This window comes from Anomaloglossus baeobatrachus, chromosome 4 (genome assembly GCF_048569485.1).
Source record: "Anomaloglossus baeobatrachus isolate aAnoBae1 chromosome 4, aAnoBae1.hap1, whole genome shotgun sequence".
NCBI classification, from domain to species: Eukaryota; Metazoa; Chordata; class Amphibia; order Anura; family Aromobatidae; genus Anomaloglossus; species Anomaloglossus baeobatrachus.
Genome location: NC_134356.1, coordinates 118,804,413 through 118,823,322, shown reverse-complemented (window position 1 = coordinate 118,823,322; position 18,910 = coordinate 118,804,413). Strand labels below are relative to the sequence as shown.

The 18,910-nt window shown below is 47.1% G+C and overlaps 1 protein-coding gene across 3 annotated transcripts in view; it reads left to right on the top strand.

Moving 5' to 3' along the window:
* The window catches only part of DBN1 (drebrin 1), a 135,085-nt gene extending 121,949 nt beyond the window's left edge, over window positions 1-13,136 (top strand). For all 3 annotated transcript variants that reach the window (XM_075344517.1, XM_075344516.1, XM_075344515.1), the window contains exon 13: window positions 12,152-13,136. In XM_075344517.1, the coding sequence (XP_075200632.1) occupies window positions 12,152-12,240 (89 nt within the window). In that variant the 3' untranslated portion in view covers window positions 12,241-13,136. The remainder of the gene's footprint in view (window positions 1-12,151) is intronic.
* The last annotated feature ends 5,774 nt before the right edge of the window (window positions 13,137-18,910 follow it).

Below are 18,910 nucleotides of genomic sequence, written 5' to 3'. Positions count from 1 at the left end.
TGTCACGTACGTCCTAGTCCAACAACACACCCAGCACTGATGAGCTCCTTTCTTTCACTATGCAATGTACAATGAAAACTGGTGTGGGCGACGTCATACACAGCTCCACAGCCAAGATCTGCTAGATCTGCAGCAGAGAAAATGGTCTCCTCTATAATACAAGTGCATCTCAATAAATTAGAATATCATCAAAAAGTTAATTTATTTCAGTAATTCAATACAAAAACCAAAATCATATATTAGTCATTACAGAGTGATCTATTTCAAGTGTTTATTTGGGTTAATGTTGATGATTATGGCTTACAGTCAATGAGGACCCAAAAGTCAATAATTACCACAAAACACCTGCAAAGGCTTCTTAAGCGTTTTCAGTGGTTAGTAAATCGGAGCTGGAAAGAGAAATCACGTAAAATAGGGTCTTATCCAATTAAAATTAAAGCAGAAACAACTCAGGTAGGCTCACACAGTGCAGTCGTGCAATTATAGGGAATTATTTATTAATTAAGGGAATTATAACTATCACCAGTCTGATCGCTCATTCTTTCTTGTAGATCAGAGCAGCATTGCTCTTATCTGCACAAAAGCAGCTCCCCTCTCACACACAAGAGGAACTGACTCATGATGGCAACAATAGTCATCACATGACCCTGTGCTACCATGGCAACCATCGGATCCACATCATCACACCATCGGATCCACATGATCCCATCATCTGACTTCCGATTGAGCCGGCTAAGTGCTTACCGCGGCCCGCTGTTACATTACGCTGTAAAGGGTTAACAGGCACGAGGGGGTAGTGAATCCACTCGTGCTTGTAGCCGCACATGTCAGCTGTTCAAATCTGACATGTGCAGCAACCGCTGCCGGCAGCAGCAGGCAGGGATTAACCTGACATGATCTATGACATACCCAGTACGTCATGTGTCGTGAAGAGGTTAAATTTGTTCTTTTTCCTGTGCCGAGATTATCGTGTATAATTATATATATGCCCCTTCTCCCTTCTATGTACTGTGTAATGGCCATGTCTGACTCTGCAGGGACAAGGACTGATCATACCACAGCGCCTGAGCAGGGGGGCATTAATAAAGTATACAGACATTACAGCACAGGATTGTAAAGTATTCTTTTCTTTCAGGTCAAGCTTTAAAAAAAAAAACAAAAAAAAAACAAAAAAAAAAATCAGTGAAATGCTCCACCTCACCAAAAGAATCCGCTGCAATCCCAATCTGTAACTTCTGTATACTGTGTCCTCCCTGCCCAGGAGCGGTGGTATGATCAGACCATGCCCCTGTATGGTCACACACAGCCATTACACAGTACATAGCAGGGGCACATATACAAGATTATCTCAGCCCAGGAACATTTTTGTATTTTTTTTTTAATTTTTTTTTAAACACATGTAATGGTGGAAATTATTATTTCAAGATCTACTGATTTAAAATCAATGAACTTTTTGTGGGAAAACCCCTTTAACTGTAGCATACAGGCACTTGTAACTGTATCGCACTAATGCAGCAGAAACCGCCTTCACCTTGAATTCCAGAGCTCCTGCTGCCATCTTCTGCACTCAAATTCCCTGTACTTGTGCACAGTTAAGTTACTTGTTCTTGTTTGCATTTTAAAGCCCTGACTTTTTGGCTATAGTTCTGGCATAAATATAACTGACCAGACTTCTTTGAGTAGTAGATAGTGGGACCCAGTTACACCTTATTTTTCTGCCACTTTTGAGCTAATGCCACTGCTTAACTTCAGATTTCAAAAGGAAGCAAGTATGTGTCTTTCATCTGCTGCATTAGATTTCTTGGCTAGCCGCTGCATGTTTGGTAAATAGCATTGCCCACTTTGTGATGCTTTTTCAAAAGAGGTTAAACAGCACATCTTGAAACCCTGGTCAGCTTTGAGTTGTTTGGGGCAGAGTTTGCTGATGCTGTGTAACTACCTTGTGTCTTGTTGCTGTGCTCAGTCTTGCCATGGTATATAAATAAGAAAGCCGCGGAGACACCATCACGTGTTTCTCAACGCTGGCAGGAAACTAGCCAGGTCTTTCACCGGGAAGGAACAACCACGGGAAGGGCAGTCTCCAGTCAAGGAGACCACCTATACCAAACATGGTATCCATCCACAGACAGCCGTTTCGGGGTATTTGCCCCTCATCAGTGTGGAGTAGGAATCTGGCTAGTGGGGGCAATGCCTAGTATAAGACTACTTAAGCAAGCATTGTTGACCTTAGGGAGATCAACATATCCACTGCGGAGACACCATCACGTGTTTCTCAACGCAGTGATTCTAGAGCATTGCCCCCTGGGAAGTATGCAAATAAGAATGGTATATTGCCATGGTATATGACCTGTGACATGAAACTGTCTTCCACATCCTCACTTTTTGTAGCAGACAATAACCCTTCCTTACACAACTGTTTCAGTTAATAACTGTTTCCACTTGCATATGAAATAATTATCATGGGTTTGGTACAATTGATTACTCATGTCCCTGATAAATTAAGGTATTGCAACTGCTAAACTTTCTTTGGTCATTACGACCAAGAATAAATACAGAGAAGGGGGTTAAATGGAAATGGAGAATTGGTATAAATAAGTGGGCTTGCACCTTCAACACTTTGCAGTCTTCGCTCCAAGGAACACACTTCACAGCTTCCCCATGGTGGAACTCCTTCCCCTTCCTCTTTACCTCTATAACAGCATCAATTTTTTTGCTACTGAAATAATGATCGTACCCAATAATTTAACTTTTCTCTATTTCATTTAATTGATAAAAATATTCAATTTTTGAAGGCATTCTTAATTTATAGCATTTTTCTTCCCCACACCTGCCTAAAACTTTTGCATATTATTGGGTATATGTATATATCGGAGAGACTTCTTAGGCAAAATATCATGACCTAACCTGCATGATGGCCAACAGACATTCCTTTTTCCTATGTGATGATTTTCTTATGAGCCAGTTTACATGGGTGACTATGTACATGTCACTTTAAAAAGCAGATAAGCAATAAATATGTGCAATAAAGTGCCATGTGCATAGTCCCCCTCTTGTCGAAGTTTACTGTTATATTAAAAACATTTTCATTATTTAAATTTAGGAAGTGCGCTCTATCTCTTGTATGTGTCTTTCCCTCCCTCCCTTTAATTGCATTTGTCTTGTACGTACTCTTGTTAGCACTCCCACCAATATCCAGGGGGTGCCCGCTCTACTTTAAAGGGAACCTGTCATCAGAAATTTGGCTTTCAACCTAAATGTTTCCCCCTCTGCAGCTCCTGGGCTGCATTCTAGTAAGGTTTCTATACTTTTTGTGCCCCCTTTTAAACCAACATAAATACTTTATAAAACTGTACCTTTTCGGTTTGAAAATCTTGTAAATTATCCATGGGGGCGGGCCGTGTGGCGTCCGTTGCTGTATCTTACGCCGTCCCCCCACGCTCCAAATCATCCCTCAGGACGCCGCCCACTGCGCCCGAGGTCCCGTGCACGCCGGGACACCTAGTGACGTGGTCGCAGGCACGAGAGTATGGGCGGCGCTGTGATTGCATCGCAAGTGCCCGCCCATACTCTCGTGGCTGCGCTCTCCCCTCTGTACGTCGCTCAGATCCTCCGCTTCTCCTGTAGTGGCCTGCTTCGCTCCTCCCATCTATTTCCTGCTGCAGGGTACGATGGGAAGGAGGTGACGTCGGGCCGGCGCAGAGCGCTGGAGGCAGTGGGGAAAGGGTGGGCACGAGAGTATGGGCGGGCACTTGCGATGCAATCACAGTGCCGCCCATACTCTTGTGCCTGCGACCACGTCACTAGGTGTCCCGGCATGCACGGGACCTCGGGCGCAGTGGGCGGCATTCTGAGGGATGATTTGGAGCATGGGGGACGGCGTAAGATACAGCAACGGATGCCACACGGCCCGCCCCCATGGATAATATACAAGATTTTCAAACCGAAAGGTACAGTTTTATAAAGTATTTATGTTGGTTTAAAAGGGGGCACAAAAAGTATAGAAACCTTACTAGAATGCAGCCCACGAGCTGCAGAGGGGGAAACATTTAGGTTGAAAGCCAAATTTCTGATGACAGGTTCCCTTTAACTTTTCTATCTATTCATAATTTACCATTGCCATGCACAGGAAAATTGGAGGAAGAACTTTTTGGATAAATAGTAATAGGTCTTTCCACTTTTAGAAAAGCAGACCCCCAAATCTTTTCTGTAGTGTAAAATACCAGATAGCCCTCACTTTCTCCCTTTTCTGCTGCTCTGGTCTGTGTTGTGACTACAGCGGTGACGCCATGTTGGCGGTTCCCATCGCCACAGCAGCAAATCGCTGACCAATTATTATGTAGTCGTTAGCCGCTTAGTCAGACTGGAGCATTAATGTAAGAGGTCATGGGGACGTCAGGTGGCAGCCAAAACTGACACCGCAGCAAAGGAGAGGGGGTACTGTCTATTGTTTTTTTACTTTATTGGAAACATTAGGGTCCAGTTTTCTAAAAGTGTTTTGACTGTTTTTAACTTAACTTTGTGAAAGGAGATCTACCATCAAACTAAACAATAATCTGCTTCAATTTTTATTAAAATAATTTTATTCATTTTTTTAGATCTGAATAAGTACAATTATGTACCGCTCATTCCAAATTAAATGTGTAATCCTACCCCCAACTGATTAAATTGATATTCAGATCAGCTTGAGCTGAGGGTCAATTTAATATTAAGATTGTGTAGTCATTCTGTTAGTGTTTTGAAGTACACAAGTTCTCAGATCCATGAGATCTTTAGAAGGATGTGTGCAGTTTTCATTATCTCTAGTAACAACTGTATTTTTTATTATTTTATATATAATTAGTTTTCATTTTGTACATATTTTATGGGCGCAAAATGGAATGTCAGGTGATTGTAGTACAATACTAAGATCTGTAAGGCTTAAGAACATCTTCAGAATCAGTAATTTTTTTTAGAGCTGTACATTATTTTATTTCATTTTAAGCTCTGTAGAGTTCGGTGTGATGTAGTAGCTACTCAAGGATATGTAAATAAAGACTGCATATTCACTGCTCCCTCCGCTCTGTGCTGGCATCAGTGATGGTAAATCTGAACAGAATCTGCACTGCTGCCCCCACCCATGCTCCCTCCCGCCTCTCAGCAGTGATAGTGAGTGCACTGGTATGTGGGAGGAGGGAGCTGGGTATATGCAGTTTGTATTGCATATGCTTTATTAGCTACTACATCACACTGAATTCTACATGGCTTACCACAAGATAACAGGATAACATACAGCTATAAGTGTTACTGATCCTAAAAGGTTTCCTTAGCCCTGTTTAAAGACATTTAGTATTTGTACTATAAAATCTCCAATCACCTGACATTCCCTTTTAATGACATATATATTTATTTAAATTTTGAAAATTTTATTGCGCAAACAACAAATATCTATTAAACAAGTCACATTCGTCTTTAGATGGTCATTCATGAGTATTATATATTAACCTTTCTTTGTCGCTCCATTGGGAGACCCAGACAATTGGGTGTATAGCTTCTGCCTCCGGAGGCCACACAAAGTATTACACTTTAAAAAGTGTAACCCCTCCCCTCTGCCTATACACCCTCCCGTGCATCACGGGCTCCTCAGTTTTGTGCTTTGTGTTGAAGGAGGCACACATTCACTCAAGCTCCACATTTTAGTCAGCAGCAGCTGCTGATTATATCGGATGGAAGAAAAGAGGGCCCCAGGGCCCCCGGCATGCTCCCTTCTCACCCCACTAAGTCGGCGGTGCTGTTAAGGTTGAGGTACCCATTGCGGGTACAGAGGCTGGAGCCACATGCCGTTTTCCTTCCCCATCCCTTAGAGGCTCTGGGAGAAGTGGGATCCTAACCGGTCATCCAGGCACTGGGACCGGGCTCCCTCCGCAGCCCCTGTCGGAATCTGCCGGACAGGAGACTTAATATCATCAGGGACAGGCCCTGCATCCAAAAGGTACTCTGTGTCCCCTTGGGGACGGTGTATGGAGCGCTCGTGTCACTGACACTGCAGCGGCTGCTGTATTTTTAGGACGGCCGGGACTACCGCGCCGACCGTGCCTGTTTGTCGGCCGCGGTATTAAATTTAGTCCCCAGCTTCTGCGGCCTAGTGCCATAACTCCCGCTCCCGAGCCTGCCAGTCAGGGGTAAGGGCGGGACGGTCGACCTGACGTCGACAGTGAGGGCTGGAGCATACTTAGGTGTCCTCCTCCCCCCTCACTGATCACTGTGGGGCACCAGATTCCCGCACTTTATTAGTCGCCGCCCACGGCCCCCTCCTCCCCTGAGAGCTCCGGCAGCCATTTTTACAATCATTCTGCCGGTGGAGGATTTCAGGAAGAGCTCTGCAGCTCTGGGAGGCCCAAGGCAGGGAATCTGGTGGACACACAACCGCTTTGGGCGGTCGGTAAGCCACACCGGTCACCGGTGCTGGTCCCCCCAGGGTGCCGAAGTGTATATATTTATATATATATATATCTGTATACATTTTCTCTGTTCGGCCGCATTGTTTTTGCTTTTGGCTATATACCCTCAGTGATCACTCTCAGAGGAGACAACAGCATGTCGTCCGCAAAGAGCAAGGGTGCCAAGACACAGGGTTATTGTGCAACCTGTACCTCCTGTGCGGCTATGTTACCTGCAGGTTCCACCTACCCGCACTGTGAGCAATGCTCGGCCCCTGTTGCACTCGCTCAGCCGGAGCCTCGGGCACTGGTGGGGCCCTCGGCTCAGGTAGAACCCCCGGCCTCCACTGTCCAGGTGGCAGGGACAGAGTTTGCAGCTTTGGCTGAGAAACTGAGTCGCTGTCGCAATCCATGGCTCAGTCTATGGACAGATGGTCTGCTAAGATACTAGAAGCTTTGCAGTCCAGATCGGTCCTTACACAGGCCTCGGGCACTGTGAGTTCATCGCCCCCAGGCCCCTCTCGGTCTGCGCAGCAGCGTGCTCCTGGGGTGACACCTGAGTCTCACGGGGAGGACTCCGACACGGACCGCAGTCCCAGACCGGCTAAGCGGGCTCGCTGGGAACCTTCCCCGACTTCATCACGCTGTTCGGGGTCTCCGATTGGGGACTCTCTGGAGGATGAAGCGGAGGCCGCAGCTCAGGGCTCTGACCCTGACGTTGCTCTCAATCTTGATACACCGGAAGGGGACGCCATAGTAAATGATCTTATAGCGTCCATCAACCAGGTGCTAGATCTTTCTCCCCCACCTCCACCTATAGAGGAGTCTGCTTCGCAGCAGGAGAAACACCAGTTTAGGTTTCCTAAACTTACACGGAGTGCGTTCTTCGATCACTCTAACTTCAGAGATGCTGTCCAGAAGCACAGAGCATTTCCGGACAAGCTCTTTTCTAAGCGTCTTAATGACACACTCTACCCTTTTCCTGCTGACGTAGTTAAGGGTTGGGCTCAATGTCCCAAGGTGGATCCTCCAGTCTCTAGACTGGCGGCTAGATCAGTAGTATCAGTGGCAGATGGTTCATCGCTCAAGGATGCCACTGACAGGCAGATAGAACTCCTGATGAAATCCATCTATGAAGCCATAGGCGCGTCTTTTGCCCCAGCCTTTGCAGCAGTGTGGGCACTCCAGGCTATCTCAGCTTGTCTATCTGAGATTAATGCGGTCACACATACCTCTGCTCCGCAAGTTGCATCTTTGACTTCTCAGGCGTCGGTTTTTTCATCCTACGCCATGAATGCCGTCCTGGACTCTGCGAGCCGTACAGCGGTAGCGTCCGCCAATTCGGTGGCAGTCCGCAGGGCCATGTGGCTACGCGAATGGAAGGCAGACTCTGCTTCCAAGAAGTTCCTGACCGGTTTGCCATTTTCTGGCGACCGTTTGTTTGGCGAGCAATTGGATGAAATTATTAAGCAATCCAAGGGAAAGGATTCGTCCTTACCCCAGTCCAAGCCGAACAGACCGCAGCAACGAAAGATTCAGTCGAGGTTTCGGTCCTTTCGGCCCTCAGCCAAGTCCCAATCCTCCACGTCCAACAGGCCTCAGAAGGGCCAGAGGAACTCTTATGCATGGCGGTCTAAGTCACGTCCTCCAAAGACCGCCGGAGGCACAGTCTGCAAGGCGGCCTCCTCATGACTTTCGGCCTCCCCAAACCGCATCCTCGGTCGGTGGCAGGCTCTCCCGCTTTTGCGACGCCTGGTGGCCACATGTCCAAGACCGATGGGTGAGAGACATTCTGTCTCACGGTTACAGGATAGAGCTCAGCTCTCGTCCTCCGACTCGTTTCTTCAGAACATCTCCGCCCCCCGAGCGAGCCGATGCACTTTTTCAGGCGGTGAACACTCTGAGGACAGAAGGAGTTGTGATCCCCGTTCCCCTTCAAGAACGTGGTCGCGGCTTTTACTCCAACTTGTTCGTGGTGCCAAAAAAGGACGGATCATTCCGTCCTGTTCTGGACCTCAAACTGTTCAACAGACACGTGAGAACCAGACGGTTTCGCATGGAATCTCTCCGCTCGGTCATCGCTTCGATGTCACAAGGAGACTTCCTAGCATCAATCTACATCAGGGATGCTTATCTCCATGTGCCGATTGCACCAGAGCATCAACGCTTCCTGCGTTTCGCCATCGGGGACGAACACATTCAGTTTGTGGCACTGCCTTTCGGCCTGGCGACAGCCCCACGGGTCTTCACCAAGGTCATGGCATCCGTGGTAGCGGTCCTACACTCTCAGGGCCACTCGGTGATCCCTTACTTAGACGATCTCCTAGTCAAGGCTCCCTCCCGGGCAGCATGCCAACACAGCCTGACCATTGCTCTGGAGACTCTCCAGAGGTTCGGGTGGATCATCAATTTCCCAAAGTCAAAATTGATACCGACCCAATCACTGACGTACCTCGGGATGGAGTTTCATACTCTCTCAGCAATAGTCAAGCTTCCGCTGGACAAACAGCGTTCGCTGCAGACAGGGGTGCACTCTCTTCTTCGGGCCCAGTCACACCCCTTGCGGCGCCTCATGCACTTCCTAGGGAAGATGGTGGCAGCTATGGAGGCAGTTACCTTTGCGCAGTTTCATCTGCGTCCACTTCAATGGGACATTCTCCGCAAATGGGACAGGAGGTCGACGTCCCTAGACAGGAACGTCTCTTTCACTGGCAGCCAAAACCTCTCTTCAGTGGTGGCTTCTTCCCACTTCTTTGTCGAGGGGAAAATCCTTCCTGCCCCCATCCTGGGCTGTGGTCACGAGTCTGTCAGGGTGGGGAGCGGTTTTTCTCCACCACAGGGCTCAGGGAACCTGGACTCCGACAGAGTCCTCCCTTCAGATCAATGTTCTGGAGATAAGGGCTGTGTATCTAGCCCTAAAGGCGTTCCATCGGTGGCTGGAGGGCAGGCAGATCCACATACAGTCGGACAACGCCACGGCGGTTGCGTACATCAACCACCAGGGCGGCACACGCAGTCGTCAAGCCTTCCAAGAAGTTCGGCGGATTCTGCTGTGGGCGGAGGCCACAGCCTCCACCATCTCCGCAGTTCACATCCCGGGCGTAGAAAACTGGGAAGCAGACTTTCTCAGTCGCCAGGGCATGGACGCAGGGGAATGGTCTCTTCACCTGGACGTGTTTCAAGAGATCTGTTGCCGCTGGGGAACGCCGGACGTCGACCTCATGGCGTCTCGGCACAACAACAAAGTCCCGGCATTCATGGCACGGTCTCAAGATCAGAGCTCTGGCGGCGGACGCATTAGTTCAGGATTGGTCGCAGTTTCGACTGCCTTATGTATTTCCTCCTCTAGCACTGCTGCCCAGAGTGTTACGCAAAATCAGGTCCGACTGCCGCCGCGCCATCCTCGTCGCTCCAGACTGGCCGAGGAGGTCGTGGTACCCGGATCTGTGGCACCTCACGGTGGGTCAACCGTGGGCACTCCCAGACCGCCCAGACTTGCTGTCTCAAGGGCCATTTTTCCATCTGAATTCTGCGGCCCTCAACCTGACTGTGTGGCCATTGAGTCCTGGCTCCTAGCGTCTTCAGGGTTATCTCAAGATGTCATTGCCACTATGAGACAGGCCAGGAAACCAACGTCCGCCAAGATCTATCACAGGGCTTGGAGGATCTTTTTATCCTGGTGCTCTGATCAGGGTTTTTCCCCCTGGCCGTTTACCTTGCCCACTTTTCTTTCCTTCCTTCAATCAGGCATGGACAAGGGTTTGTCGCTCGGTTCTCTCAAGGGACAAGTATCGGCGCTTTCCGTGTTTTTTCAAAAGCGTTTAGCTAGGCTTCCACAGGTCCGCACGTTCCTGCAGGGAGTTTGCCACATAGTCCCACCTTACAAGAGGCCGCTGGAACCATGGGATCTTAACAGAGTGCTAAAGGCTCTTCAGAAACCACCTTTCGAGCCACTGCGGGATGTCTCTCTATCACGTCTTTCGCAGAAGGTGGCATTTCTAGTGGCAGTTACATCGCTCCGTAGAGTGTCGGAGTTGACAGCGCTGTCATGCAAAGCCCCCTTCCTGGTTTTTCACCAGGATAAGGTGGTTCTGCGTCCGGTCCCGGAATTTCTCCCTAAGGTGGTATCCCCTTTTCATCTCAATCAGGATATCTCCTTACCTTCATTTTGCCCTCATCCAGTTCACCAATGTGAAAAGGATTTGCACTTACTAGATTTAGTGAGAGCACTCCGGCTCTACATTTCTCGCACGGCGCCCCTGCGCCGTTCTGATGCGCTCTTTGTCCTTGTCGCTGGCCAGCGTAAGGGTTCGCAGGCTTCCAAGTCAACCTTGGCTCGGTGGATCAAGAAACCGATTCTTGAAGCCTACCGTTCTTCTGGGCTTCAGATTCCTTCAGGGCTAAAAGCCCATTCTACCAGAGCCGTGGGTGCATCCTGGGCATTGCGGCACCAGGCTACGGCTCAGCAGGTGTGTCAGGCGGCTACCTGGTCGAGTCTGCACACTTTCACGAAACACTATCAGGTGCATGCCTATGCTTCGGCAGATGCCAGTCTAGGTAGGCGAGTCCTTCAGGCGGCAGTTGCCCACCTGTAAGAAGGGGCCGTTTTCGGCTCTTTTTATCGAGGTATTCTTTTACCCACCCAGGGACTGCTTTTGGACGTCCCAATTGTCTGGGTCTCCCAATGGAGCGACAAAGAAGGGAATTTTGTTTACTTACCGTAAATTCCTTTTCTTCTAGCTCCTATTGGGAGACCCAGCACCCGCCCCTGTTCCCTTCGGGCTGTTGTTCTTTTGTGTACACATGTTGTTCATGTTGAATTGTTCTTTTGGTTCATGGTTCAGTTCTCCGAACATCCTTCGGATTGAATTTACCTTAGACCAATTTATAAGTTTCCTCCTTCCTGCTTTTGCACCAAAACTGAGGAGCCCGTGATGCACGGGAGGGTGTATAGGCAGAGGGGAGGGGTTACACTTTTTAAAGTGTAATACTTTGTGTGGCCTCCGGAGGCAGTAGCTATACACCCAATTGTCTGGGTCTCCCAATAGGAGCTAGAAGAAAAGGAATTTACGGTAAGTAAACAAAATTCCCTTCTTTTAATGAGGGCCATTGTAAAACTTCAGAGCTAGCTTAGCAGCATCCATCCCTTCCAGCCCCATAACTGTAACATAGCGTACATAAGCCTCCCCAAACAATAACCGTAAGGAATATTGATAATATGCCCTATAAACATCTTACTGATTTTTTTCAACCACATATAGCAAAGTTTCCCAAATATAATAGTAATAAAACACAAATATTCTTTTAGAAGGCTTGCCACATTGAATTCAGCTACTCAATACATATGTCACAATGATAAGTATTGTCAGTGTTTGTAGAATAACGTATCCAGCTTCCTGGCAAAGAAAAACTGTCATAGAAAGTTGTGATTATTTTATTAATGCCCTGTAAACCTATTTGTGAAGTCAAAATGTTAGACAATTCAGGTTGCTCATACATAAAGGAGTATTTCCGACCAGAAGGGACGAATCCTAGGGCACGAGCAAATGAAATGTAGAAAGGTTCCTACCACTGGCATGCACATAAAAGCTACAGATTTAAAAGAAATCTGGAAAAATGAGTCCATGAAACCACTGGGATGATAAAGTAGGATAGTTTTCATCCCCTATGAATCTTATGTACTCTGAAATGTATGGTGACTATGGCATTTGATTGTGTTGTTTTATACATTGCAGAAATTGATATTACCTGTTGGGACTCTGACCCAGTCATGGAAGAGGAGGAGGAAGATGAAGATGGTGGCGGCTTTGGTGAAAGTGCTTAGTAATCCGTTCTCCACTTTACAAGTGCTAACACACGTGACTAAAATATGTGACACAGCCGTTTAACAGCAAAGTATTGTAGTGATGGCTGAGATTTCTGCTCCTGCTGGAGCCATGCTAGTAAGACCCTGCCTGCTTCCCCCCTCTTTTAGTGCCACCATAAGTGATTTTGGGGGAGGGGGGAGTAGGAGCCAGGTCGTCTCTTACTTCTCCACCTTTCAGTTATTCTTTTCTATATATTCTAATACGCCAGACATAGCCGTGCTGGCATCTCTCTGCTTTACTCACAACCCAATTATGGGGATTGCTATGAACCCCTAGAGGTTGAGCAGAAATTGTGCATCAGATCCAGGAGTGGCAACTTAGCCCCTGGTGCCCTCAGTGTTATTAGCTGACATTTTTTTTTTTTTTGACCAGCCTGTGCCGACTGCCTTTTGCATTCGGACTGAAGGATGCAGAGAGGATTTCTTGTTGTAGTTTTAACTTTGTAACTTGTTCCTGCAGCTTTTTGAGGATACAAAATAGAAAACTTATGGCAATAATTAACCCTTAATACCCCTGCACAACCCCAAAGGGCAGGGGGGGCATATTTTCCACTGTAGCATCCCCCTTTCCTTCATATTATTCATTTGCTCTGTGCTCCTATTTATTCCCTGGATGCGGGGGTGCCATGCCTTGTTCTTGGATCATAAGCTCCTGCTGGTAGGTTAGTGAAGATGGAGGGAAGTTGTGCACACAGATATTTTTCTTCTGTTGACCACCTCTTTGACTCCTTGCTCCTTCTCATTTCGTAACCTACAGCAAAGCTTCATTTTCTTTTTCATGTTTAGTAATGTTCTGAAAGCACAATACTGTACAGACTGTGCTCGTGTGTTAATAAAGGAGTCTGGATCCAAAACGGGACTACTGTGGTCATTTGTAAACTACACACTGGCTTTGGTTTATCAAGGCTTTCATAACAGCACTCTAACAAAAAAAACAAAACAAAGAAACATCACAATTTCTGTGCAACACGATGCTGCACAAAAATGTACCAAATTTTGGCACTTTCACTCCAAAATTGCCCAGCAATAAAGTGGGCAGCACTGGGGTGGTGGATTGAAGGGGCATGAGGAGCGGCGGTGTTCTTTACGGGACAAATGTTATTCCAGTCCCTGGATTAAGATTGCTGGCAAAGTGCACATGAAGGCGCATGCCACTTTGTGTCTTGCCGGATTCGTTATGAGGCGTGCGTCTATTAATGAATCGGGCGCCTCATACACTCCACACCAGCCCCTAAAAAAAGACTGTTGTGAAAATTGCTATTCTTAATGAGTTTGCCTAAAAGTTGTCAGTTTTAATACCTGAAATTTCCAAATTTTTGGATACTTGTTGGCTGCTTAGTTACCAAAGGCTCTCATACACAATAAATCACAAAATGGTGATTTATTGCGGAAATGGCCATTGCGTATTGGGGGTGGGCTTCCAACTCTGCACTGATAGATTATGATGAGGAAGTGTGGATTGAGTAGTTTGCATTTGTTCTCTGGGTGATGAATCTTTTTATAGAGACGTTAATAACAGTTTTCCCACCTTATTTCCTAGTGATTAACATATTAATTGTCTCTATAGGGTATATGGGCACCTTAACACATCTGTAATCTGTCTTCTGGTGGTTTCATACACAGTTATCAAGCATTCCCCTTCTATCCCCAAACACTTTATACATTGTAGATTTATATTCTGTTTTTTAGTGTTTCTATTAAAAGATTGCCTGCTGTAAGTATAACGTTCACTTTTAAGAAAAATGCTGAGTAAAATCAGACTCCCTATCACACCTGAAAAATATCATTGTATATGCAATGGAATTCCAGAGCCTATACTACAGTATCTTCTTCTAAACTGTTACATTGATCCATTTACTAGGTTTCCTTTATTGACAACAGTGAAGATGTTTGTAGGGTAATTTCCTACTTTCGTGGATTGTCAGCGAGTCTCTATAGGGAATGTCTTGCACATTTCCAGTAGAGCAGACGTGTTCTTGAAAAACCGGTTGCATTTGTATCTACATTGCCAAAAAAAAAATAAAGGGAACACTTAACACATTGTGACTCCAAGTCAATCACACTTCTGGGAAATCAACCTGTCCAGTTAGGCTGCTTTCACACTTGCGTTGAACGGCATCCGTTGCTATCCGCCGCCTTGAGGAATTTCGGTAACCGTTGCAGGAAAGTTTTATTCCTCATAGACTTCTATTAGCAACGGATGGCCTTGCGTTGCATCCGTCAGCCAATGCTGCATTGCATCCGCCTGGCTGATGGAACGCTGCATGTAGGGTTTTTCTGCGCTTGGCGGACTGTCAAACGCAACTGGCAGGATTCCGTCGGCATCCATTTTCATAATAGACGCCTATTGTGGTGGATTCCGTTAGAATCCGTCATCGGAAGTCTTTACACAACTAACTGCGCATGCCCAGATGTGTAAAGTCAAGAAAAAACAAAACTATAACGGATTGCGTTATTTTGTACGATCCGTTGCATCCGTTGTGCCACTATATGCAACGCATCCATTGCATCTGTCACACAACGCAATGCACAGCAGGATAAATTGAATCACAATCAGTGTTGCTTCATAAGGCTACCTTCCCACTTGTGTTGAACATGTCATTCAACGCAAGTGTGAAGGTAGCCTTATGCAGCAACACTGATTGATTCAATTTATCCTGCTGTGCAAATAAAACAAAAACAGGTAGAAATGATGGACAATTATCAGGTCAACCCCAATAAAGGAGTGGTGGTGACCACAGACCATTTCACTGTTCTGATCCTTTTTGGCTGTTATGGTCACTTTTACATTTTGTCATTGCTCTCGCCCATGGAGCTAACATGAGCCAGTGTCTACAACCCTCAGACATAGCTCAGTAGTGTAGTTCATCCAGGATGGCACATCAATGCAAGCTTTGGCAACAAGGTTAGCTGTGTCTATCCACACAGTCCAGAGCATGGAGCAGATACCAGGAGATGTGGAGGGGGCCATAGGAGGGCAACAACCCACCACACACTGTCACAAGTAGGCTATGTGCGCACGTGTGCGCTCTGCACCGCACCGAAAATGTGCGCTTCAGAGCGCAGCTGAAAAGCTGCGTTCTGTAGCGCATGGTGCCGGCAGATTCGTGCGTTCTGCATGCTGCCTCTCCCTATAGACAGCATGCAGAACGCACGAAAGAAGTGACATGTCACTTCTTAGAACGCAGCGATTCGGCAAGCAGCCGAATCGCTGCGTTCTAACATGCCACGTGCGCACGGCTCCTGCACAATCTCCATAGATTGTGCAGGGGACGCAGGATGCATGCAGTTACGCTGCGGTGCAGAACGCAGCGTAACTGCATGTAATACGCACACGTGCGCACATACCCTTACTGTGTGAGAGAAACAGACCATTTTATAAGCCTGGAAAAAGGAGAAATCAATCAGAACGAGCATAAATCTTAGCAGCCAGATCAACAGTTTGGTACAATCTGCAAAAAAAATAAAGTGCACAGATGAGCTTGGGAACGCAAAGTCTTTATTCCTACCAGTAGTCCCGGGCTTTCAGTCAGAGACTCGGCCACAGCAGTTTATCATTCTGGATATGGAGAAGCAGCGGCTGTAAACACACATCGGCATTGATAGCAGAGTATGAATTGCATTAGTATTCAGTCAAATATGGGTGCCAAGGCGTGGTTTGAGCCACAGTTCACTATATGCACTGACCGATGACTGTAGTCATACCTCCTATGCCTGAAAGCCGGAGGGGTGGTGCAGGGAGCTGTAAGTGTAGATGAGGCCGACAGAAAAATGGACCGGTTACTTTAAACTGCTTTAGAAACCTGGAGCAATGGAGACGTTCATTTAGGAGTGGGGGGGGGCTTTTTATTTAGCAGTTTTTCAGGTGGGTGGAAGAGGAAAAGCATACATGGAGTGACTAAAGCCACATAGAAGAGAACAGTGGTAGAGAACAATCTCCAGGAAGATAATGTTTTCAGTATCGACGTCTACCATAAAGAGAAGACTTCATGGGAGCAAATACACAGGATTCACCACAAGGTGCAGACAATCCGCCTTAAGAATAAGTCAGATTACACTTTGCCACGGGGGAGCTGGGGGCACCAAAAAATAGGATTTTCATCTCCGCTGCTAGGGCAGGGATGTTGTTTGAGGGGAAAGAATCACCTTGCGGTTTTTTCCGTCAGTCGCAATCCGCCGTTTTGGAAAACAGCGGAATCCGTTAACAGATTCCGCTGCTTCCCATAGACTTGTATGGGCGATGTATTGCGACCTGATGGACCTGCGTTGCTTTCGCTGGCCGACACTGCGTTGCAGGAACGCAGCATGTAACGTTTTTTGAGTGGTGGAATACTTTAGTTTTTCACTGCGCATGCTCATCTATTTTTTTTTTTAAATCACAAACTTTGTTTTGTTTCTCGGTGGCCGAAAGATCAGCTGATCGCCCCGGCGGCCGGCTTTTGAGAGCGCCCAGCTGATCGCTCGGCGGCCGGCTTTTGAGAGCGCCCAGCTGATCGCTCGGCGGCCGGCTTTTGAGAGCGCCCAGCTGATTGCTCGGCGGCCGGCTTTTGCGAGCGCCCAGCTGATTGCTCGGCGGCCGGCTTTTGAGAGCGCCCAGCTGATCGCTCGGCGGCCGGCTTTTGAGAGCGCCCAGCTGATCTCTCGGCGGCCGGCTTTTGAGAGCGCCCAGCTGATCGCTCGGCGGCCGGCTTTTGAGAGCGCCCAGCTGATCTCTCGGCGGCCGGCTTTTGAGAGCGCCCAGCTGATCGCTCGGCGGCCGGCTTTTGAGAGCGCCCAGCTGATCATTCACAACAGCCTGCCGCCAGTAAAACTGTAAAAAAAAAAAAAAAAAAAGCATATTCTGTTTTGTACGATCCATTGCATCCGTTGTGCCACTATATGCAACGCATCCATCACACAGTGCAATTCAACAAATGCCGTTCAACGCAAGTGTGAAACTAGCCCAAGTCATTGTTTGAACTGGATTCATTAAGAAATTGGTGGAGAGGTTGGCATGTTTAAAGTCGTTACCTATATAAAAGACACTTGTTTGCTCAAACAGGGGCAATTAATGCTTTAATGCTGGTAATGAGTGCAGAGTAGGAGGCTTCATAAAGAAAAGAGAACAGATCTGTGAGAGCCAGAATTCTTAAGCTGGTGTCACACATAGCGACAACGACATCGCTATTACGTCACCATTTTCTGTGACGTAACAGCAACCTTGTAAGTCGCTGTTATGATCGCTGCTTAGCTGTCAAACACAGTGACGCAGCAGCGATCATAACGTCGCTACATGTGCAGAGTGTAGGGAGCCGCGCACACTGCTTAGCGCTGGCTCCTTGCTCTCCTAGCTACAGTACACATAGGGTTAATTACCGATGCGTACTGCAGCCACATGTGCACAGAGCAGGAGCCGGCACTAGCAGCAAGAGCGGCGGAGGCTGGTAACGAAGGTAAATATCAGGTAACCAGGGAAAGGTCTTCCCTTGGTTACCCGATGTTTACAGTGGTTACAGCTTTCCGCAGCTGCCAGACGCCAGCTCCTGCTCCCTGCTCGCTTCATTTCGTCACTATCTCTCGCTGTCACACACAGCGATGTGCGCTTCACAGCGGGAGCGCGACGACGAAAAAATTAAGCAGGACATTCAGCAACGACCTCACAGCAGGGGCCAGCTCGTTGCTGGATGTCACACACAGCGACAGCGACGGGACGTCGCAGCAACGTCACAGAAAATGGTGACGTAGCAGCGACGTCGTTGTCGTCGTCGCTGTGTGTGACACCACCTTTACTGATTTACTGATTGGTAGGTGACCAAATACTTATTTAATGCAATAAAATGCAAATCAATTCAATCCTACAATGTGATTTTTCTGGACTTGTTGAGGGGGATTCTGTCTGTCAGTTGATGTGTATCTACGATAAAAAGTACAGACCTCTCCATTTTATTTTTTTTTTTGTAGGCGGGAATTCTAGCAAAATCGGCAGTGTATCAAATTCTTATTTTCCCCACTTAAGCTGGAATGGAAAACAAATCTGCTGATGGTTTGTCCAATAGGGGCATTATATAGAGGAGGAGGGGGCCTAGGGGTGAACCCTGAGGAACCCAACAGTGAAGGGAAGAGGAGGCATGTAAGACATGAAACAGTCAGGGGTAGGAGGAGAACTAAGAACAGTTTCTTTGAGGCTGGTAGAGGGGAGCACAGTAACAAGGAGCTGCTGGTGCAGTGTCAAATACTGCACAGAACCAGCAAGGAGTAGTGAACATTAGATTTAGCAGTTTGCCTCTTGAAGACATGGCCAGTTAACGTTTTTGTGTTCTAGATTTTTCATCCCTCTCCGCCCTAAGCCACAACTTTTTTGTTTTTTTTCTAAAAAAGGGCACGTTTTTGTGTTATGAAATGTAGTTTTGAATTTCACCATTCTTTTACCACATAGCAATGTGGAGATATTGTGAGATAAAAAAAAACCCTCACAATTCTGACCTTTTTTTGGGAATATTTTTAAGTGTACATGTTGTGGTAAAAATTACCTTGCAATTGGGGATGAGCGAACCTGAACTATAAAGTTTGGGGTTCGCACCAAACCTAGTGTCCGGGTCTCTGACCTGACCATGAATTTTTAATTGTACGTGCGTCTTACTGTTCAGGT